This window comes from Spea bombifrons, chromosome 10 (genome assembly GCF_027358695.1).
Source record: "Spea bombifrons isolate aSpeBom1 chromosome 10, aSpeBom1.2.pri, whole genome shotgun sequence".
NCBI classification, from domain to species: Eukaryota; Metazoa; Chordata; class Amphibia; order Anura; family Pelobatidae; genus Spea; species Spea bombifrons.
This window is the reverse complement of record NC_071096.1, coordinates 29164584-29188569: the sequence shown is the minus strand read 5'-3', so window position 1 is coordinate 29188569 and position 23986 is coordinate 29164584. Positions and strand designations below refer to the sequence as shown.

Sequence of the window (23986 nt, the reverse complement as noted above, 5' to 3'; positions counted from 1 at the left end):
ATGCCGATATGCCAGTGGAAGTTTGGAACTCTTCAGCTACAGATTCACCAGATTCCAATACCCCTTACAGTTGACGGCAGAATATCAAGCAGGGATGGAATTTTATGAACCGATTTATTGCAAAGGTGGCATTTTATCACAAGACCTTGTTTTGAAACAACCCAGTTTTCCACAGATTTGTAAATGCAGACTGCATTGCTAGGTGCTTGATTTTACACCTGTAGCAATGAGTCCAATTGAAACACCTGCATTCAAAAATCGGTGTCCCAGTGCTTTTGTAAGCTGCAACCAATCAAAAAAAAAAACTAAGCCTTAACTTTTACATTAAATGAAAACTGAAGTGATTGTTTTAATGGACAAATATATATAAGCTACCATACAATTGCCTACAATGCCATGTGCATGTACAGATTCTGTTCAATTAAATGGTGTATAATAAATTGGTGATTTCAGGGAATCTTAACATACAGGTCCATTCTAGCTAACTGTAGGGCTGAAGATGTATGGTCTAAGGAAGATTTGGCTAGTGATATTCAAACTTACAATTGCTGGTTAGATTCTACGCAAGGACCAGTTGTACCAAGTGATGCTTTACCTAATTCTGAGCAGTCTCTCTTCACTGAAAAAGGCTGGAAAATAACTAGGTTTCGACAAGGCTTTCTGCATATTTTGCAAGACCAACCACCATGTCACATTTTTATTTGCTGATGGTTAGTGACCTGGTCTTTGAATACCCTTGAATTTATTCACATGGCAACGCAGGAAAGAATGGATTTTATGTTATTTATTAAAAATGGAGTACTATCTTAGCATAGAAAGATGTACACAATTTATCCAATACAGATTCATTGTTAGGTGAGCTGAGAGATTGAGACCTAAAAACAGAGGTAGCTGCATTAGAGACAGTATTGAGGTATGTAAGAGTACAATAGCCCATTCGTTACTTCCAATTTAATTTATGGCATTTGACATAACATTGACTTGACTCATGTATGGTAGATTGCTGGGCAAGACAATTGCTTAATGTTCACCAAGGAACGGTGTTTCCTCTCCAGTCGACAAAGGTACCGCTGTCCTTTTCAGAGAGTTTACTGAAAACTTCCATCATTCCTCCAACACTCTCTTCTGCTGAGATCTGAGCCTGCAAGACAGGAACATATCAGTATTGTATTGAAACACAAAGCTATGCTACTGGAGACAGACTTCTTTGGTTCACCCCACTGTTTCACTAGTGATTGCATCTTCTATGTTTGGTATGAAAAGATTGTCTGGTCGTGAATATTTTAATGACAGTGTTCCAACTGACATTTAGAAATAGACATCCACAAGTAGCAAGGAAAGGAACAGTTTTTGGATGAAAATATTGACAAGGTAGGTAAGGTGGTAGAGCCAAATTGATGGACATTAAAAGCAAAATAAGCAAATATTGGAATTTAACACTATTCAACAAAAGCATCCATTTTATACTCAATTTATGTCAGCATTAGCATAGATGTAAAAAAAGTACCTACCCCTTGGCCACCCATGCCAGTCTGCACCCAGCCAGGGTGTAGCGCAACAAATAGGATACCATTTGCTCTGTAAGCCTCGGCTTGGCAGCGAGTCAGCATATTCAGTGCAGCCTGTAAAGATAAACCAAGTGTTCATTCAAGGCCCTTGATTAAGCCTTCACCATTAGGGTAGTCTGCCATCTTTAATATTTTGTCCCTCTTTCTTTGTGAATACCAGTGTGTTTTAACATGTAAATATAAGGCTGACTGTCAATTCACTTTGGTGGTATATCTATTATGGTTTTCCAATGAATACCCCTCTCCGCATTGCTAAATTTCCTCCAGGGTGCTTTGAAGACAATTCTGGAAAAACAACCTAGTAATAAACCCAAGGATGAAATGCTGATGCCCTTAATCTGTAGCAAGATGTGTTAGGCAGCAACCAAGCCAGTGCAACTCAACCTCCCATATATAAAGGCACCATGTGGATCATGCGAAGACTCTACATTGGAGTTTCTCTCATGTAATTACCTTGCTGGCACGGTAGGAAATTAACAGGTACATAGAAAATTCTCCGCAGACTTCTGCTATGGATCCCATCACACTGCTTATGTTTATAACACATGCCTTACTGCTACTCATTTCCTGAGCAGGGTTTTCACTTGCTGCTTTCTTCAGCAATGGCATAAATTCCTATGAAAAAAATAAGTCATAAAATTGAGATTCTACAAGATGCTCTGTAGATAAGCAATTGCTTAAGAAATGACGAACACTGGGTTTAATTATTGGCTGTACTTTGTGACGGCAGCCAGATGTAATCTGAATTAAACTCTTTAGAACCTTGTCTAAATACTGGTTGCGTGAAATTAAACTAGTTTAGAGTGACCTTAATCTAGACACATCCAGAATGATAATCCATGCCTTGTGGGTCACACTAAGTCTATTGTGATGGCATGAAACACCTTACCCTCATCCGTGTGCTTCCACGTAACTGGGGTAAATGGAAACCAGTAACACTGTCTGGTCACATGATTACTGACGTGTTCACATGCACTGACTGACAAGCCTTGCTAAATTGTTTAACCCCATTTCTTTCCCACCCCATAATTGTATCTTCCCACTTTTTTCATGCCAAGCAGTTGGGTGTTCTTTGGAGGGGATGTTTTTGTAGTTATGCAAGGTGTGCAGTAAAAAAAGTGGAAATATACACAGATATTGAATTATAATGGAAAATGTTTAGCATATCTTAGTTGTGGAGATTAACCAGCATTTGATTGTACCTGTGTTATAACCATTGGCGCAATTGTGTTGGTCTTGTATGTATAAATCATATCCGCCTCATCAGATGTTTCCACAGTCTTATAGGTGGCAACACCAGCATTATTTATGAGAATGTTCAGTCCTCGTCCTTGCAATTTTTCCTGAACTGCCTGATAAGCAGCTTTAATGCTTTGAAGGTCGGCTACATCTGTGAAAACATACCAGGAGACGACGACAATACTTCTTAACCCGCTGACAGGTTCTCCTGTACATGTTGTATATTCAGTTTGAGTCTAGTGTTCTATAGCTGTAAAGGACACTACGTTATATAGAAATAGGAATAGTGTTTATAAATAAGGATGTAAATAAAACACATTGAGCTCCCTTTAACCCCTTCAGGACCGGGATTTTTAAGCTAGGGTGTCGCTAAAGGACCGGAGCCGTTTTTGTGTTTTTGCCATGTCTTTCTTCAACTGTAATTTCTCTCTTATCAATTGGTGCACCCACACAAATCATATATTGTTTTTTTCAGCACAAGTAGGGCTTTCATTTGAAACCATATTAAGCTGGGTAGTACATTGTTTTATTTGAAATAAACTGGAAAAAGTGGGGAAAAAATGAAAAAAATGCATTTTTTTACAGTTTTGTATACATACAAATTGTACACACATTGAACCAATGGGAAAAAATTATCCCAAATATATTCATTAAGTTGTCCTGATTTGGAAACCACCCAACATGGCCAGGATTTTTATCTATTTTGACCAGTATAGGGGAAAATATTGCAAGGCATGCATTACGTTTTTGAAATGTAATTTTTTTCAAATTTGGCATGGTAGTCTAATAACTGCAATAGTTGTCACAGATACTGATTATCCCCCCAAAATTATATATTTATGAACAGTAGATAAATCAAGGTGTACAACTAGGGTCATTTTGACACTTTTCAAACAGGGATTTTATCGCCAATTGCTGCCAAATTTTGAGGTATTTTTATATTTTTTTATTTTTTTTTGCATATGTTGCAATGTTGCTTTAGATTTTATATTATATTTTGTATAGAATATGTGCAACTGCAGAAAAAAACACCAAATTGTGTTCACCAACATCCCCCGGTTCCAACAAGGCCTCACATGCATGGTTCATGCAATTTTTGAGGAAGCTATGAGGGCAAAACTGGAACATGCGCATTTTCGTTTTCACATTTGGAATTTTCAGAAATTGGTTTCCTGGGCCCATATCCCATTTGGGAGATTTTGGAAGCCCCCCAATGTAAATTACCCCATAAAAGTATACATTTATGAACAGTAGACAAGTCAAGGTGTTCAACTAGGGTAGTTTTGACAGTTTTCAGTTAGCCATTTCTTCACTGATGTCTGCCAAACTTCACAGGGAAATTATTTTATTGCGTTTTTAAGGCATACATTTCAACGTTGCACTGAATTTCTTGCACACCATAAGTGCAACAGTGGAAGAAAGCACCACATTTTGTTCACCAACATCCCATGATTCCAACAAGGCCTCACATGCATGGTTCATGCATTATTTGAGGAAGCTATGAGGACAAAACTGGAACATGTGCATTTACATTTTTTTAAATATTTTTTATCAGATTACTTGTAAGTGACAGGTTTAGGCCGCTGACATCAATCAGGGAGACCGATCAATAATCAGCGACTTAAAATGTTACCGACAAGTGATCAGGTAATAATTACGATTTTTTCATTTATTAATAATTTGTTTTTTCATAATTACCCTAGATGACCCCTCTCTCTTTGTAGAGCAGGGTCATCCGTGGGCTGCCATAATGATCCGATCACTCCTATTGGCCAGGAGCGATCTGATCAGCCCAGCATTTGACCTGGAAGCACCCTGGACTTTCAGGTCAGTGCTGTTATTTATTTTATTATTATTATTATTATTTTATTAATTTTTTTAAATTAATTTATTTTTAAAAAAAATTTTATTATTATTTTTTACATTTTTTTTTTAACTCTTTCAATGCTGATGCTCCATTGAAGCACAGCATTGACTGGTATTTAGTCCCCACAAGCTTGTGGGGACTAATATTAACCCTTGCAATGCTGCGATGGGGGTCATACACAATCACAGCATTGAAGGGGTTAATTGAGGAAGAGGAGGGTAGGGGTTAACTGAGGAAGGGTGAGGGTGGGGGAGCTGGTCTCCACACTCATGTGGAGACCAAAGAACCCTGTCTCCCTGTCCCTGAAGCTGCCTCTGGCAGCTGGGACACAATCTCCAACAGACTGGAGATTGTAGGGGAGGAGTCTCTCTGATCAGTCCTACAGGACTGATCAGAGGACTTCTGGGGGCTCGTTTTTGCTGTTGCTGGTCTGCCTGGGTTTCCAGGCAGACCACCAGCAGCAGAGCCCCCTACAAAACGGGAATTAACCCCTTCAATGCCGCGATCGCGGCATTGAAGGGGTTAACGCTGCACTGACGCTCTCATGGAGCGATCAGGCAGCAGGGGGGTGTTGGGTCAGGTCCCCACACTTGTGTGGGGACCCATTCAACAGCCCCCCCCCTTCCCTGAAGCTGCCTGTGGCAGCTGAAACCGCGATTGCAGATCTTTCTGCAATCGCTGTTTCTGCCTACAAAATCACTCCGTGGGAGTGATCGTAGGCATGGGGGCGGGCTTAGACAGGCTGTGCTGTCTGCCCAGGAGTCCTGGGCAGACAGTAGCAGCAGCGCCTCCACGATCACCGCGATCGTGGTGATGTGGGGGCGTTTTTTGGAGGAGACGTACCTGGTACGTCCCGGTCTACCGGTGACCAGTAACCAGGAAGTACCAGGTACGTCCCGGTGCTGAAGGGGTTAAATGCCTTAATGGTTACATGAAGTCCTATGGTTCTTAATTGTTTTTTTTTTAAGATCAGACTGTACGGCACTTTGCGGTATGCAGAGTTCTGAAACTCACCTAACTGGATTATGTGAAGGTTTTGGTGCGTTGAGGCCAACGATATTAATTCCTGGAAAGAAGCAAAAATTAGACTGAATTATTAGCCTCCCAGCCAAATGTTTGACAGACATTACAGAACATCTATGATTGCTATACATCACTTGACAGTCATCACTGTGTGAAATCTTAAATAATGTTAAATAAGACCCACTGAAAACCTTAAGTGTAAAGAGGGAGGCGAGACTTAACATTTGTGGATGAAGGGATTTAACAAAACACGGGGGCAAGTTTACATCAGAGGAAGCTAAAAACTAGAGCCAGAGGCTTAGACGTAAAGTAAGGAAGTTTTACTTTACGGAGCAGTTGTTAGGTAAATGGCAGAACCTCCCAGTAGATGTGGTAGGGGCTAAAATGGAGGAATTTAACACATGCATACTGTATAAAGTCTACGCAAAGTAACACTTTACAGTTTAGCCCCACATTTATAACTGGTTGGGTTACTAAGACACATGCTTGGGAAGTTTAGCTTGTTTGACAAGTAAAACATTCTCCATTTTCTTATTAGGTGGTTATAGGGAGGTGTGAGTAGCTTTTATCATACCTGTCTTTAGTCAATAAAGACTTTGGCAGCAATATCTTATCCTTAAGGTATTTTTATTAAGACTAATGTTTTAGGGTTTCATTGGGCTGGAAAAACATGTAATCAGGGGATATATTTTATGTATTAGAGACTATGGTTTCTCTGAATTCTCATTGTCAGTTTAACATGAAATACCTGGCTTTTGTATATGTAGTAGTGCTGAGATTAAGTTTAGAGTTTATTACACCAACGAGATACATAAATATGAACATTTAATGTTCAAGGTTAGCCCAACCTTGACTCTCCCAGTCAACAAAGCCAATGGAGAATTAAGATAAAGATTTCCTTTGTTCTCAAATCCCCACCTACATATTTCAGAGTCTTGCAGCTTATAATGGATGTGCTACCTTGAGATCTTTGTCCCATTGAAAAGTTTTATTGGATTTACTGGAAACAATCTGGTGGCAGGTAAGAATCATTCTGCCCAACTAGTCAGCCTGTTTTATTGTAAAAATAATCAATTTATTCAATCCTTTGTCTTGTCCCCATCTTACCATTGGAAAGCTGCCCCTCTTGGCTACCATTAGTCACCCCTCTGGTTAAAACTCATTTTAGCTACAGTAGTTTATTAATTAAATCCCAGGTAGAGTACAACAAGCAGCAACTTGTATAAAATGCTTAATGTATTTCCCCCCTTGAAAATAGTCCATTTCAAACTTCAAGATTAAAATAGTAAATTCTGTACCTGAGCCGTTTCTGGATTACGACATGCAGCAAAAACATGTTGAGGGTTTGTCTTCAAAAAGGTCTTAACAAGCTCAAGGCCAATGCCTCTGTTCGATCCAGTAACAAGGATGCTTTCAGCGTTCACACCAGCCATTCCGAGGTCTCCAAGTGTCTGATTACTAATAAACATGAAATTCTCTAGTTCACCAACTGATCATTGTATTGTTAGTTTTAGTGTATCAAGCACTGCCATTGCACTTCAGTTTGAAAGCAAACATTTAATTGTCACAAGAATATACATTAGCATGAGTTTTTGCAGACAGATGCCACATTCCGCATACAGATCCTGTTTATTAAAAGCTAATAAAAAGATAATGAAAAGATTCTTAAAGGAAACATACAGGTTTATTTTTTACATAATTCAAAGAAAGTCCTAAAACATAATCCACCCTAATCTATGCAGAGTGATCCTTGTACTCATGTATTGAAGTGAAGAGAAGTATGTTATGACTGGTCAGTATCTGTTCAACTAACTCAGTGCTTTGGATTTTATAGGTAGGCGAGTAAACATTATGGCTTTACCCACATGTAGACATGATACAGATCATATACTCTCACCCCTACAGTATACAAGTTGCTGCAAGCTTGACATGTAACCTTACTGGGACAGAATAGGTGAAAGGGTATTACCCCTTATAGCAATCATGGTATATTAACAAGGAAGCAAAGTCTGAGACAAATACATAAATAATGTTGGCAATAAACCACTTAGTTTAACTATGACCCAGAAGTCAAGACTATTTGTTCCTTGGCCTTGCTGTATTTCCAGTATATGCCTATTACTCCTGTCTTTCTATATTCAATACATTTTGATTTACACTATTAGCCACTTACCATTTTAGTTGTCCTTATATAACTTGAACAAAAAGGTTAACAGTTAGTAGCTTATATTTCATGGTAAGAAATAATCCAAAGAAAGACTGGGCATGCTTTAGAAGAGAGCTAATGGGAATGAAGTATTAAACACGTTGGCAGTCACTATGAAACAATACCCCAAAGGTGGATCAAATATGAGGTTGTAGAGGAAGATTTGTAGGCACTTTTTACCAGGCTAAGTTATAAGTTTGGACCCAAGTAATGAGTGGTACGTGTTACATTTATATAGTTTGTGCACTTGGACTTAGTGTTACTGAACTCAGAATACAGAAAGCAGTAAGGCACTTACATAGTTTGCCGTCCAGTGGGCTTGGGTTTTAAACAGCTTAGTATGGTGGGCAGAGTCTCCTCTATGCAAAGCGCAGTAACCTCCACAGCTCCCAGAAACTCTGTAAAGAAAAGAAACTATTGCTCTCGCTCCCAGTCTACAATATACACCGATTATATATGGATATATAGTGACAGCTCCACTTGCCTTGTGTGACAATAGCTGGTGTAAAGTTACTGAGCTCATTAGTCAGAAATATCCAGCTCTATACAGGCGCACCCTTTGACTGTCGTCATTACAACCTTTCAAAGGTAAAAAAAGATTGCACAGGCAAATATTTTACGACAGGAAATGGGCCACGGTTCTTATCTGCTTCTAGATTCAAAGTTTCTATTTAATATTGAACGTTTATTAGAGGTGTTACAGATTGTGTCAAAGTACATCTCATGTTAGAAACAGAATTACATAAACTACTGAAGTGTGCCATTTAATAGTAAAGCAGTACAAATGGTAAGCTAATGTCTACGTAAACACTAAGTCAGGTGAGGGGACAGTCTACAAAAGGCTCCAGGCCCACTGTCTACATGGTAAGACTGCTTGGCCAAAGTATGGACCCTTGGCCAAAGGGTCCAGGGTCGAGCCTCCAGGTACAGTGACCTCCTGGGCATAGCTACTTCAATCTGAGAAACCCAAATCATAAAACAGGTCAAAGGCAGCGCAAGGTCAGAGAACTAGCCAAGGTCAGTAACCTAGAACATCACGTCGACCATCGGGCACAGACTACTCACGTAAAATATGCCAGATGCACCATAACCAAGAAACATACCAGCACACAAGGACTTCTGGACTTTGAGCGCTGCCACTAATGCATGTTTTAAACAAGACCCATTATGGAATGAATCCTGTGGCCTTAAAACATTTAACATTTTGTAGTATGCTTCTTATAAAACATATATTAGTAGCTGTGTATGTGCTATTGCTGGCCTTTGGTCATACTAAGTAATTCTACTTTAGGTAAAAGCACCCTGGAAAAGATTGCAGCATTTACATCTGTTGCACTCTCATGGGGCCGCATGACCTTAATTAATTTGCTCTTGCTACTAAGAATTCATAAGTTGGCATCTTTCTGTACAAGGTTTCTCTTGGCTTTACTTCAGAATGGAGTTTTTCAGCCAGAATCTTGTCTCTACCCAAGGTTTTTTGATAACCAAATGGTCCATTCCCTGGCCCAGTTCTGCCCCTTTGTACAGCCACTAGTCAGTTCTCAATTGGAGAGCATGGTATATAAAAGAACACATAGCCCTCCCAAGATCTCCCAATACTCACTGCAAACAGAATGGCAATCCTTTGGCTTGTGTCCTTCGTCGCACTTGTAGGTGCCACATATGGTATGTATTCATAATTTGTTTTTTTAAAGGATCTCTTGACCTTTAAATGTTTGTGTGTATATCTCAATTGCTGAGATATACAAGACTTTATACTACTACTCTTATATATCAACCTATATCCATGTGATGTCTAGGTGAATCTAGTCTATTCTGTCTATTCTTCTGTTCTAGGATGTGGTGTACCAGCTATCCAGCCAGTCCTCACCGGTTATGCGAGAATTGTGAATGGTGAAGAAGCTATCCCAGGATCCTGGCCGTGGCAGGTTTCACTGCAGGTAAATAGACCTGAGTAATTACCGTGCGGGTTCCAACACGCATGAAATCGTACCATTTATGTAGGTTGAATCAAATCAAGCTTTAGGTTTTCCCTAAAGAGAATGAAGGGTGTGGAGAGTGAATGTCAAGCATAAAAAAAAATGACACTTTGGGAATAGTTATTATAACTAAGCCTTCACTTAGTGGTGAAGCTCCATTGGTTTGAGCATGGAGAGGGCAGGGCGGTCTGTTTAACACCATGCATCATTTCTCTTTTAGGATCGCACTGGATTCCATTTCTGCGGTGGATCCCTCATCAACGAACTATGGGTTGTTACAGCAGCTCACTGTGGTGTTAAGTAAGTGTCTGTAAACATCTGAACCATGACCATTACATTTTTTAAAGAATCTACCAAACAAATGGCCCCTTGAATTTACTCATCCCCTGATATAATACACATAAGGCACCACTTTCCACTACGCATCAAACTTGGATCCTTCACAGATTTCACCTTACACTACTGATCATGATGCGTTATCGCAAAAAAGGTTTGCCGTCTGTGCTTCATATAACCAGACAACTGCAGAGATATATGGAGCAGTGACCACCGATTTTAAAGGGGAATTCCAGCCATCATATGCACTTTCATGCATTTAATAGCAGTGCGGCCCCATTAAATTTACATGGGGTCTTTGGCAGATGCATGGAGAGATTCTGCAGAATCTTTTCCAGCTCCCCAGCTATTTTCCTGATGAGCTGCTTTAAAGAACCCATCAGCAGCCAGCATCTGCAGACCACAAAGGAAGACAATAGCTGCAGCTTTAAATGATAATTTGAACAATGCATATGAAAAATACCTAAATATGCCTATAAATAAGCTAAGTTCTATTTTTGCAGGACTACCGATCGTGTTATTTTGGGTGAATTTGACCAGCGCTCATCAGCCGAAAACATCCAGACTAAAACAATTTCCAAGGTGCGTAAAATAAAGTGTAAAAAAAAAAAAAACATTTTGCCATTTAGTCATTTAAAGTCTAGAAATAATTATCTGTTTAAATGTGGTGATTTATGCTGCTGTCGTGTATATATATTTGTTGATCAGATTATTTTTTTCAAAATTGCATTTTGAGTAGAAACAAAAATAAATGTATCAAAGCGGTTTTGGAAGGATTGCTCTAGTGCAGTGGGGCTACTGGCTGATGTGTGTAAAAGTTGGTGGATATAATATGGTTTCTAGAGATGTTTAATGATTAGAAGTCTCTAGAACCATTTCAGAAATTATATCTTTAAATGGTGTAGAATATCCAGAAATGTAAATGAATTAGTAATTAGTCACTACGTTTGCCATGCATTGCGCTAAACTGGACCACAAATTATGCTGCTTATCTTCAATAGGTCTTCAGACACCCTCAGTACAGTTCGCTGACCATAAAAAATGATATAACTCTGCTGAAATTGACCTCTCCTGCTGTTCTCAATGACCACATTTCACCTGTGTGTGTGGCTGACAACAACGACATCTACAACAGCGGACAAAGATGCGTCACCACAGGATGGGGATTAACAAACGCCAACGGTAAGTTCTCGCTGTTTTAGAACCCTTATCAACAGGCATTTTCTGAGGAAACACAATAAAGGCTGAGTTAGTTGTAGTCTGGAATGGGTTTTTCTTCTGGAATTGAGAGACAAATATTGAAGATATAACTGATGGGAGTCTATGGTAAATGATATATAAGTCTACGAATTTACGAAAATGTATCACTTTGTTGTGCGGTATGCGGTCTCCTTACAGCCTTTCCGTTCAGAGACTACACTGGCTTAAAGATTCTTACACTTAATGACATTGTATCTGTCAAAACAACCTTGGTTATTGCAATATGTATATGCTGTATTCCATTTACCCACTCAAACATTCTCACTAAAACTATTGACATTTTATTTACTCAGCAAGCCAAACCCCACCCAGGCTGCAGCAGGTTATGCTCCCTCTGTTATCCAACACCGAGTGCAAGAAGTACTGGGGGAACAAAATCGCTGATGTTATGATATGTGCTGGAGCTGATGGTGCCTCCTCCTGCATGGTAAGTAAAGACACCACAATAGCCACTATTATCAATCACTTCATGAGTAGCGGTAATGGGATCGCAGTAGTGGGGCACACATGGACAAGGCAAAACTTGCTGGGAGCACACATGCACCAACTCATTCTCTGGAGACGCAAGTTCAATGGAGGGAAGCTCTTTAGTAACTTCTGGTGGACTTCTCGGCTTTAGTTTGAGATCTATGCTGACTTCTCAGCTCTAGACAAACAATGGCTAGACTTCTTTAGTCTAGTATAATCCACAACTCGTGGAGCCATTTTAATGCCTATCAACATAACTAGCGACTACTTACAAAATAAAGTGACATTAAGATCACTGTTAACATACCTGGGAATTAGTGCACAAATGCAACTTCCTTGCCTGGTAATTGAAGCGTAACCCTCCAGGTGAAACCCAGCAGTCCACCAGATATGACTATGAGAAGTAATGGACTACCAATTGAGCTGCTTAACTTAAGTGCACTACAACTGGTATGCTATGGTTTATGTCACACAGTATTTCTGAACACTTAATATGGTTTACTTTTAGGGAGACTCCGGTGGACCTCTTGTGTGTCAGAAAAATGGAGCTTGGACCTTGGTTGGCATTGTGTCCTGGGGAAGTTCTACCTGTTCTCCATCGTCCCCTGGAGTCTACGCCCGGGTCACTGAACTCAGGAGCTTTATTGACCAGACTATTGCATCAAACTAAATTGCTGCCTCTTTTGGGAAAAAAATTGAATCTAAAATATGAGAACTTAAATAAAGGCATTTACAGCATTAAAGACCTGTTTTTAGTCCTTGCTAAATGACCTTCCTGCAATACCCAACACAATCATCTCATGATGTATACACTACTGGACTAGCACAGCTATTCCAAGCTACAATAAATACTACACTTGTGCATTTGTATTCGGGCAAACATAACACAGAGTGCGATTTTTGTTCAGCCCGACTACCGAAGAAACAAACATGGTGGCTGCAAAACATACATGATGAAGCAAAACACTAATCTTTGTCTACGTTAACTCTTAACTAATCTCCCTGGTCCCTTCCCTCCAGCCTTCCTTGTCTATGCAGCATTGCAGGTTTTAACAGGTGGAAATCCATTGAATTGCACAATGAATTGAAAGTACGTGTGAGCGACTACTGATCGCCTGCAGGGGTCTCTTCTGGCATCAACCAATAAAGGGCAGCTTTAGGCATTAAAGGTCCTTACGAGTGACCAATAGAGTCTCTTATGGACCCTTAACTCTTGTTCCGTCCCCAGGGCGAGTTTCAGAATCAGAATTTTCAAAGCTTGTACAAGTGATTCTATTGGTTGCCAGCAGGGTGCTCATCTGACAACCAATGGAGTAGCTGCCCTTCATTGGTTGATGGCAGAGGAGGCTCCTGCCTGGGACCAAAGGAGTTGCTCTTAGGTACCTTTAAAATCCTGGTGCCAAAGCTGCTGCGTACCATTACTGTGTTAACCCCGTAATACTGTTTTGCTGTCCGATGTCAATTTATCATTCGCACTATTCTGTTTATGACCTATATCAGAGACAGGAGCCTGTCTATTCAAGGCAACCCCCTTCTCTCCTCCATTTGCACACCACGTAAATGACACCGATCTGATATAAAAATTAGAATAGCATACGGTCTCTCAAGTAAAACATAATCACGAGGACAAAGTTCAGTTAAATCAATATCCTGTTCTATGTACGTGACCAAAGCTGTTTTATCTACTGAATGCTTAGATGTGGTAGATATTCACACCAATACAAACATTTTTAATTCTGTCAAGAACAAGACCACAGCACTTGTGTGGTCAAATAATGTTCAGAATTTAGGGCCCCCACCTTGCTGTAACACCAGTACAAGTCAAAAGGAGAAGGGTCACAGTGGGAAAACATTTACAAATATAAATGTTGTTCTGTGAAAAACCCATGTTTTAATTTTGTTACCAAGACTAACAATCTGTAATGCACCATGTCTGTTGACAGATTTAAATTGTGATCATAAAGGATCATGGAACTATGATATACACAAGTACATAAAATGTATGGACTACTACATAACTTGAGACATGAACAGAGCCGGCCTTAGGTGTTCTGGCGCCCTGTGCGAACTACTCCTCTGGCGCCCCCCCACTAAATCCTCCATGTTAAATAAAGTTAAAAAAAACTTTAACATGGAGGATTTTAAATAAAGTTAAAAAAACCGATGTTTTAATCTAGGTCCAGAGGGGGCGGCAGCGGACCCCGCGGCTGCAGTGTCCTCGGACCCTCGGTTTTTACCAACCCCCCCAATTTACAACCCAACACAAAATGCTATCGCTACTCTTGCCATATACATAAAATGCCTCATTCTGTGATGTAGGCATAAAAACAAAAACCTTCTTAAAGGGACCCTGAGATTATAGTAAATTATGTTGGTTCTCTAAACCACCTTAAAAGATAAAAAAAAGCTCAGCATTTATATCAGCTATTGAAGACTATTTGAAATTACCAGAAAACATTATGTTCTTCCAGGTAAAATCACAATGAGCCTTTTTCCATTAATCCCTACAAAGACATCATCATCTGTTTACAACTGCTTACTTGGCAAACAAATAAATCCACAATAATAAGGAAGTCATGTCAGCTGTAATTAATGGCATAGACATTACATTGATTTTGTACAGTGTTTCTCTTCTCCCTAATGCCCCAAAATACAATTCATTGCTCTGTCATTTAAGAAATTAGTGGTGTAAGCTTCCAGTGAACTGATGAACTTAATAAGTCACAGCTATTACCTGTATATGTACGTCATTCAACATTTTTCTTTGTATTTTCCAGGTATTCAAAGTCCCCTCCACTTTAATATTTTCCGGAAACTGAAAATAGTTCTAAAATAAAAATAAAATCAGTTGAGAACATTTTATATTGTTAAAAACAAGATGTGGAAACATTACCCGATACAGGTTATTCATTACTCCTCGTACTGGACATATGAAACATAGAAGCCAAGGAAACATCCGCTACCAACCACCTCTTGCACCATTTTGCAGTCATTTCAAACTGTACCACATCTTCTGCAAACTGGAACGGCTGCATTCAATGGCCCATCACAGGTCACAAGCAAGACTGATGAACATTTTATACCTGGAAGGCTAGAATAGATATCTTCTGTTGCCTAAATGTCTTCATTTCTAGTCCAGGATTAATATCCTTGGGAATAGGTCATTTCTAGGTTAAGTGCTACCTTCTTCCCCTGTGCATCATCTTAAAGCGCTTACTTGGCATGAGAGAATCATGTCTATTTTATTTAGCGCCATCAAATTCTGTAGTGCTGTACAGAGGGTGGGCATGGCATAACATGTAGTATATAACAATTTGACTTACAGAAACAAATGAGCTTACAGTCTAGGAGTTAGGGTGTATTACACAAAAGGTAGAAGTACAATTGTTGGGGATGGACCAGCCAGACTGCTACTAACAATAAAACTGTATCATCCTAATACGCGAGAAGTATTTGTAGGTGACTAAAATACATCTTTCCTTAAGAACAAAACTACATAAAATCACTAGTTATAGTGGTTGTAAGAAACCCATTTTCGGCACTGCAGTGTTTGAGACCAATGACCAGAAATAACCAATAGAGCTTTGTCAGGTGGTGTATATGAAAGGATTCTACATCCGTTGTACATAGACTGAAGTGATTTCCACAACCCTTATTTGATCAAATGCAGTCTTGACATGGGTGGAATCTGTAAAGTACACTAAAGTTATCCAAATGTGAACAGGAATGTTCCAAAATTGACCCAATAGCGCCCACTATCGGCCAGAAGGAGGAAATACCCCTTTGTGTATTTTGGGGCTGTGTAAAACCCAGAAATGACTGCTTCACTTATTACATTAGTGAACATTTTGCCAGCTGATATGAAATAAATACAACGCAGCAGATACATTTCTTACAGAGGGGGACTAACATACTGCTCTTAGATGCTAGAGTTTTTCCCTGGATAGCTAGAGGATGCCGACAACAATGCACATAAGGGAGAAGGTAATACTAACGCTTATGAATATACCTATACTGTTACTTTGCAACATTGCTGCAACCCGCAAAAAACTAATCTAGCTGCAAATTCAAAATCAAAAAAGTGGGTGCTTGTGTAAGACTAGAAGATAAAATTGCAGTTAACAATTAAAGCTAAATAAGTGTGAAGTACTTCTGTGTTGAACAAGGTGCAGTTAGATATATAAAACATTTTATTAATTGTAATTCACACAATCTAAATTTATTTCAATGCCCTCGTGGTACCCAGTTTGAGAAGATCTACTAGAGCTTTAGAAGTAAAGATTTTGGAACATCAGGGCAAAATTAGAAATAATATATTGGAGTCTACCTAATTAGAGTTTCTAGTGCAATATATCAACTGCAACTTATTCCACATGGAAGTACGTCACATTTTAGATTTATATTTCATTGCAATCTATACTTGCAGACATCTTAACTAAATCTACTGCACTTTAACAGAAACGTCTTCATTTGTGATCTCATCAGAACCTCATAAACTGCTTTATTTGCACACATCTAGCACGCACGTTCCCTTGTAATGCAAAGTTTTATGTTCTTCTGATACTTGCAGATTCTATGTACCACTATTTTCAGAGAACCCATCCTATTATACTGTCTGAGTACTATTTGATTGTTATTTTAGAATTATTTTGCCTTCTATACTTCTAGTCTTACACAAGAACATAATTTTTGGTTTTGAATAGCTGAATAAAAAGAAATCCTGGACCCCAAGAAGTTAGGGTCTGGTGGCCAGGTCAGTCTACAATCCATGAGGTGGGCAGCCTTTGACCGCAGACCGACAGTCTGGAGCACCAAGACTGAGCAGGTTTTGCTTCTTTAGGATAATAGGCATATTTTCTGTTGAAGTAGATACTGGGGTTATAATGTCATCACTCATTAAGTTAGATTTTTAGCACTTCACTCCTTTTTTACCCTATTTCCGTTGTACATTCTGACTTTTCTATAGCTTCTCCTTTTGCTCTTCACCCATCTCTTTCTCATTTATCTGTCGTCCTTTCTCAATCCTAAACTAAGCATTTTAGCCATCACTGATAAAACCCCACTCCAGCCACAACCTTTTAAACAATGCAGAGGAAATGGTTCTGCAAAACGTGGCTACCCAAGAAGGGAGGCAGATGGACCATCATATCGGATATAAGCTTTTAGTCTATAGAACATTTCACCACGCCTTCATTTTTAATTTAACTTACAATTAACTGGAGGTCAAAAACAAATTGTGGAGTGCTTTTTCTGAGCTATTTTTGGTTGAATCACAGTTTGAAGAGCTGATGAAAAACAAATTGCTAACTGCCTAATGTACTCAGGTAATGGACATAATATAATATCAGCTTAATGCAAAGAGAATTCAGGCAAATAAGAGGGAATGCAAGGAACACTATCCTCAATCAAAATCCTCCATTCACCAAGATCTATATCATTAATTCCAAGGGATTACACACAAGCAGCATTAGATTAAATCAGAATATATAATCCTTTGGAGCAGTTGCAGAATTTAAGGGGCGTCAAGTGAAAGATGTGGGTGATTTAAGCATACAGAAAGTATAGTACCATAACCACCAGGGGCACAAGGGGTTAATATATAGAAGTAGGTGCAATATTTGAAAACAAATGACTTAAAACCAGAGAAACCTTACTGGATTCTAAAATTCAATTGTTTTCTATGGCGGTAAAAACTTTTCAATGACCAGCTTTACTTTGGAAAGAGCCCTCAAATAATCTAGGTAGATTCCACCCCAAAACTGGAAGGCCTGCATTGATTATGTTGTAAGCTGCATTAATGAAATTCAGATAGTAATTTAATTGTAACCTGAAATTCAAATAATTTGAATTTCAAGTTAGTTAAATTACTATTTGAACTTCAAATGACTATTACAGTAAAATAATAAATATGTATTACTATATAGTAGTTGTAGCCAATTGGAAAAATGCAAGAAATGTGTTTTTAATCAAAATTTCAAGTTAGAGCTATCAGACTTGTATTTTTAAGGAAGACATTGTAGTCATTTACATCAATAAGCCTCCCTAAAAATGTAAATTGACTGAAAGAAAATACTTGTGAACGGCCCATAATATAAATATACATTGGCACAGGAAAAATTACTAGTGTTGGGGCTAGGCCGCATCAACATGAAATGCAGACTCAGTAAAGACTAGGTATTGAGTCCCGTTATTGGGCTACTATGGCAGCTCACTCAAGATACCGACTTTTATCTTGAACATTCTGTATTTACCATGCAGAAAGTCATCACATGATATATGTAATTAAATATATGTATATATACACATATATGCTACCAGTCAACATGCGATTCATTGACCGAGTACGTCACAAAGTGAGTAAGAGGTAAGAATTGAATGGATTAGTACTAGTGCTTTTAACATAACTCACATTTAATGAGTATTATGAGTTCTGAGTGGGGTATCTAAATGACTCCTTTATACACCAGATGTTTTTGTATTACTGGTTGAATCCTCCTACTTGTTGCTTTTTCTATTAGGGTCACTGCAAGGAAACAAAAACACCTCATCTATATAAACCTAACGATCTTGTAGTCCCCAGTGTTCGCTGACTCTTATTACAGAGGGAGGAACACCTGGTAGGTAAGTCATCATCTTTCTTCAGATAGCTAGGGCTCTGAATGGTGTCAAATGTAACAGTAGAAAGCAACAATATTTAATGTAGCAAGGAAGAATAGATACAGTAATGTATTCATATTGTATGGAAACATTATGTCAGATAATGGTAATGCAATATTTTTCTGAATAAAAAAATGTATACAGATTGTGTTCAGTGGTCCATCACAGATAAAGATTGAGACCTCAGATGTCTTCAGACTATTTACCAGCCACTTAAATTGTATATTATCACTTTAAAGAGCTGAGAGCGACTTGTTAATACACAGAACGCTTAATTGCAGGTAAAATATCAAATATACCAAAAGCTCACAATATTGTAGCTTTGGAATCCAAGCAGTCAAAAAGCATCAGGACTCTTGATAAAATAGTTTTTTTATCTCCAATTAAATTATGTATTAATTTATTATGGTTAAGATTAGTTGGTAAAGTGATAAAATATGTTATAGATGAAAAGTAAACAGTAAATATTTTGTCTAATAGAATAAACCAACAATCTACTTTTTGGCATGGCATTGCTTCCCTTATGTTTTCGCACACTAGCTAATTCCTCTAGCAATCTATTATTCCTACAGATATAAAAATGGATTGTTTAACTAAATCAATAAAAATCTTAATTGCATCTCTAAAATAACGTATACAATTCTTTAAATAGTGATGTAATTGCGTACCCTATATATCAGTACACCAGCAAGACATGTCTTGTTTATTTAGAGGATAATTCAATCCCTAGCTACATAATAGTAGCTCTATATGCATTAAGTTCATTGAACAATTTCACCTCATCAAAACTGTTGCACAATGAGATAAAAAGCATTTGCTATGAATCCACGCACTAGGATATAAAACACTAAAAGCAACAATTAGGAAAAAAAATACCCAGTGATTTATTTTCACCTGTTTTAGACTATTGAGATGACATTAAGCAGAGAACTACATTCTCATTGAGTGATACTAGATGCTGTGAAAAACCAAACATTCTAATCTGAAATATCTTTCTCTGGCATGTTCCTGCGAAGGAAATCTTTGCAACTGCTGAGAAGTTGTATTTTTCAGATTTTTAAAAGAATGATGTTCAGCACAGTGCTGCTGTGCCTGGCCACGGTGCAGGCCATTCACGCGATTCTAACCTCAGAAGCCAATAATGGGAGGCTGCAAGATCTACGCTCAGGGGTGATAAATGAAAGATACCACTACCCAAGCTTGCTGCGCCAAGTGAAAGAACCTGGCTTGTCAATACAAGGTAAGAGAATAACGCAGATTGTACCTAAAGAGGCATTACACTGCTGAATGTAGCTTTTAGAACAGCATTCCTTGTATTTTTAAATGTCCAAACTCTTCCCAGAAATTATTTAATCATGTAGATTTTGCACTATTCATTGTATCATGTATTTTTGTACATTTCATGTATTAGGATAAATACACAATTCCATCTTGTATTCCAAATACAAAGAACAATTAAATGCATTTACTTGAATGATTACAACAGTATCTACACTATTACACATCCTTAAGCTCTGAAGAACATCATAATTCATAGTAAGATCACATACCTTTGCAGCAGGAAGAATGATACTTAAAATTCAAGATCTTGAACTTAGGTTCCTGGAATTATGAATTAGGTTATTTAAGATCAGATATTGTTATGTTATATATGTTGCATATCCTATTCCATGTAGTCAACATCACTTGACATACTCTATATGAAGGCTTCTTAAAAATGCTGTACATTTCTGTAGTAAAGGTTATGGGCCATTTCTTTAGTTTTGTGGTATCCTGACAAACATGAATATTCCATAAGACCAGTCAGTTCTCTAAAGTAAAATGAAAGCGATATCGCCCATGCTCGTATGTTTGCTAGCATTGCCTCAGTTTAAGGATATAACCACATATGAAAACTCAAATTAAATTGACTTGTCTTTCAGGGGGTTTGGCAAGGTCAGAGGTCATGAGTCTGGATGCAGGTGTAGCAGAAGAGGAAGTTGATGACTACAGTTTGCTGGACCCAAAAGTAATTCTCAAAAATATGTAAAGAAAAATGTGGTAGAAATATGTGCCTCACTAAAAAAAAAAGGGATGAATCTTGGGACTTTCCTTGGATATCTTACAGTATCAGTGATAGATTGATACAATTGAAACAAAGTTCCTGTAACTAAAGTAACACATTGTGCGTCTGAAAGAAATCTAAAGCCAAAATCAAGGTCACAGGTGACATTTCTGCATTCATAGTATGTATATCTATTTAACTTTCTAACAGGAACCCAATCTAATGCAACAGTTGGTATCAATTCTAGTTGTCACACCCTTTGAGTTTATGAATATACATATATATCTTAGCACCTTTTATACAAGCCTCAATATTTGATGGGTTTCTGTTTTGTAGGCTCAGTCACTAGAGGTTGCCTCACGAGAAGAGAGATCACCCAGAAGATGCGTCCAGCTTCTGGAGTCCTGCGTTGGACATCTGCCATGCTGCAATCCTTGTGCCATTTGCTACTGCCGATTCTTTGGGACAGTTTGCTATTGTAGAAAAACAAGTCCCAACTGCCATCAAGGAAAGAACTAGCACGATATACCATGCCTAACAGACCATATAACAATCACTCTACAGTGCTTTACTATTATCAACCTGTATATTAACTTTAATATCCTCTGTCAGTTTGCTCACTGCCTTAACACAAGCCTATACATGGTCTCTTATGTTGGATTTGTGCTTGAGTATCTAAATGGAGTCTAGTGGCCAAATAATGGATACTCTAGTAGACATTTATTGACATATTAAAACAGCTCTTGTTTCTCTTTTCTTGTTATCCATGTGTAGCATCATATGCATATGAACTATTTGTGGGAACAGTTCGTTTGATTATGGTGATTTTACACATGCTTTTATTCTGCTCATCATTTCACTTACCCGTTACCCCACTATGTCTATACTATGTTTTATTTTCACTCTGTATATACCTTTTAGTGGGTCATTACTGCTAATACACTTTTCTACACTTTCTATAAATAGTGTTTTCTGTTTAATAAATGGCTATGCTATGTATATTTACATCTTCTGACAGTTTAACAGATTAAAAGTCAGCTTCTTCAAAGTTCATTGAGAGGGATTTGCTTTGCTTGATTCCTTTTTGAGCCTGGTTTCCAGTATTTCATGCTTTAGGAAATGACAAAACAGAAAACGTTTCATCTGCTAAACTATTGATCAAAAAAGAGAAGTGAACATAAAGCAAAACAGGCATTTCTTAAAGGACATGTTTATACAATTACCTCTTAATTTGCAATTTGCAGATTATTATTACTCATCTCACTAACAAAGCTAAAATACAAATGTAACAAATCGCAAAGTAAGGTTTCAGGTGGCTTTGCGTTTAATGCATATTTTAAAAGCCTATATGGTTTATCCAAGGATAGAATACCAAAAAGCTCTATTAAGAAATTAAGCAAGCTATCTTAAATCCCAATATTCACTTAACAGACAGCACCAATGGAAATTGCTATAGCAACAAAGTGGAAAGTCACACCCACAATCCTATGAAACCTGAATCATTTATATGCCAAGAATCTCCCAATTTTCTCTGAAGGTCCCACAGCAAGTTTTATAAACCGTCCTAAAGCAAGTTTTCCAAAACATTAAAGATTTTTTGCATATTGCATCAAAAGAAGAGACCTCTTAAGCAGCGAAACCTTATATTGGCCCAAAAAGAATGCTCTTTTGTGCTATGGCAGCTAAATACTCAAGCCACACTACTCCAAAGAACATACCTTTATAAGCATTTGCAAAATTATACATATATTTTCTCTTCTATTATATATATATATATATATATATATATATATATATATATATATATATATATATATATATATATATATATATATATATATATATATATATATATTGCTAGTTTGTCAATAGGTTGTCAATTCCTCTTTTCACCAAGCCTAAACATAAAGGGTTCGGAAAGAAGAATTTCCTAATGCATCTGCTACTTAGAGAAATATATTTGTTGAATGTGTTTACAAACATTTACAGCACTTTCACATCATCCTGTCTATACTAACAAACCAAAGCTTTTGTTTATAAACAAAATTGAGGTGGTGGAAGCAATTAAAGGAATGTTTTATATAGCCTGGTCACTCAAGAGGAATCTGCTAATTTATAGAGATCACTGGTTAATGACTGGAGTAATAACAGCAATTACACAAAGGAGGTATTTATTAATGATTATATATAATAGATTGCAGAAAAATGAAAACAGAGGTTTTCCAGTTTTGGTACATAACAAACCCTATGCATTAAAGGTTCTAAAATATTACACCTACTCACCTATGGAGTAAATTCTTAGTCCTGCTCCAAAAACAAGTCCTGCTAAAATAAAAGGCCTAAACTCTGAACTAAGGAAACTGCCAAAAAATGAAAAGGTCTTTAGCAGAGCCAAGAAGCTGGGACAAAATGTAGGATAAGGCAGCATAATTGGGCAGTCCAGAACAGATAACAGGTAAGTAGAGCTCAGCAGCACACCTGGCACACCACACACAGGAACTACAATAACCAAGAGTTGGAATAGGGACAGGAAGCTGCTTTTATAGGCAGAGAGCCAGTCACCTGACCAGACACACCTGAAGAGAGTTGGCAATTATAACAAGGTTTGTAGGTTCATGAGCACCAGAATTGAGAAGACAACCCTGAAGAATGTGCTGGAGAACCGGTAAAGCACAGAGCCAGTAACATAAAGAACTCAGGGTTCAAGTCCCAACAGAGTCAATTCCTGATATTTTTTTTTTTTTTTAAGCTTAAATGAAATATCTCATATCTTGTGTCCTCTGATGAGTTTTAGGGTCACTTGCTGGCTGTGGTGGCTTATTCGCCCTTCTCTGGGGTGCTCCTTCCCTTCAGACTCCCCCTTTTTCTTTATTAATAAAAGCGATTAAAGGGGTTGCTGAATGATATTGTTTTGATATATGGAAGGATTATGGGAACTTTGCTCTTCATTGTGGGCCTTATGTCAATGTACTCCACTGCATCATTAATACCGTATGGGTGCAGCATTATCTATATTTTAATGTACAGTATACCGGCTCGTGTGACTTTTTTGTTGGGGGGGGACCTCTCAATAAAGACTGATTTTGGTTATATATGGCTCAAAAAATAAATGAATACTAATTAATACAATAAACATATACGTGAGGACATTACATCATATACAAGTTGTACACAGTATCTTAATACACTGTAATTAGTATTGGGTTTCTAAATTCCGAAAGTTGGTTCTGTCAAACCAAAACAAAATGAAATGCTTGATACATTATTTTTTTTATCGATAGCACACGTAACATGCTTTTTACACTGGGGACTAATGGAATGACACAATTGGGTAGTCAC

At 37.9% G+C, this 23986-nt stretch overlaps 3 protein-coding genes across 3 annotated transcripts; 2 read left to right on the top strand and 1 right to left on the bottom strand.

Moving 5' to 3' along the window:
* Nucleotides 1-769: 769 nt before the first annotated feature.
* LOC128467499 (C-factor-like) lies at nucleotides 770-8263 on the bottom strand. Its single transcript, XM_053449155.1, has 7 exons — nucleotides 8202-8263; nucleotides 6996-7148; nucleotides 5689-5740; nucleotides 2771-2958; nucleotides 2022-2183; nucleotides 1512-1622; nucleotides 770-1141 (listed from the first exon to the last, which is right to left on the bottom strand). Exons 2-7 carry the CDS (start codon nucleotides 7128-7130, stop codon nucleotides 1028-1030), a joined length of 762 nt encoding a protein of 253 aa, XP_053305130.1. The 5' UTR covers nucleotides 7131-7148; nucleotides 8202-8263; the 3' UTR covers nucleotides 770-1027.
* Nucleotides 8264-9485: 1222 nt separating this feature from the next.
* On the top strand, nucleotides 9486-12673 carry LOC128467517 (chymotrypsinogen A-like). The gene is made up of 7 exons (XM_053449179.1): nucleotides 9486-9568; nucleotides 9740-9843; nucleotides 10103-10182; nucleotides 10722-10800; nucleotides 11220-11400; nucleotides 11772-11905; nucleotides 12455-12673. The coding sequence occupies exons 1-7, from the start codon at nucleotides 9517-9519 to the stop codon at nucleotides 12614-12616; spliced, it is 792 nt and encodes a 263-aa protein (XP_053305154.1). The 5' UTR covers nucleotides 9486-9516; the 3' UTR covers nucleotides 12617-12673.
* A 6998-nt stretch (nucleotides 12674-19671) lies between these two features.
* Nucleotides 19672-21540, top strand: AGRP (agouti related neuropeptide). Its single transcript, XM_053449608.1, has 3 exons — nucleotides 19672-19843; nucleotides 20526-20611; nucleotides 20984-21540. Exons 1-3 carry the CDS (start codon nucleotides 19672-19674, stop codon nucleotides 21164-21166), a joined length of 441 nt encoding a protein of 146 aa, XP_053305583.1. The 3' UTR covers nucleotides 21167-21540.
* Nucleotides 21541-23986: the final 2446 nt, after the last annotated feature.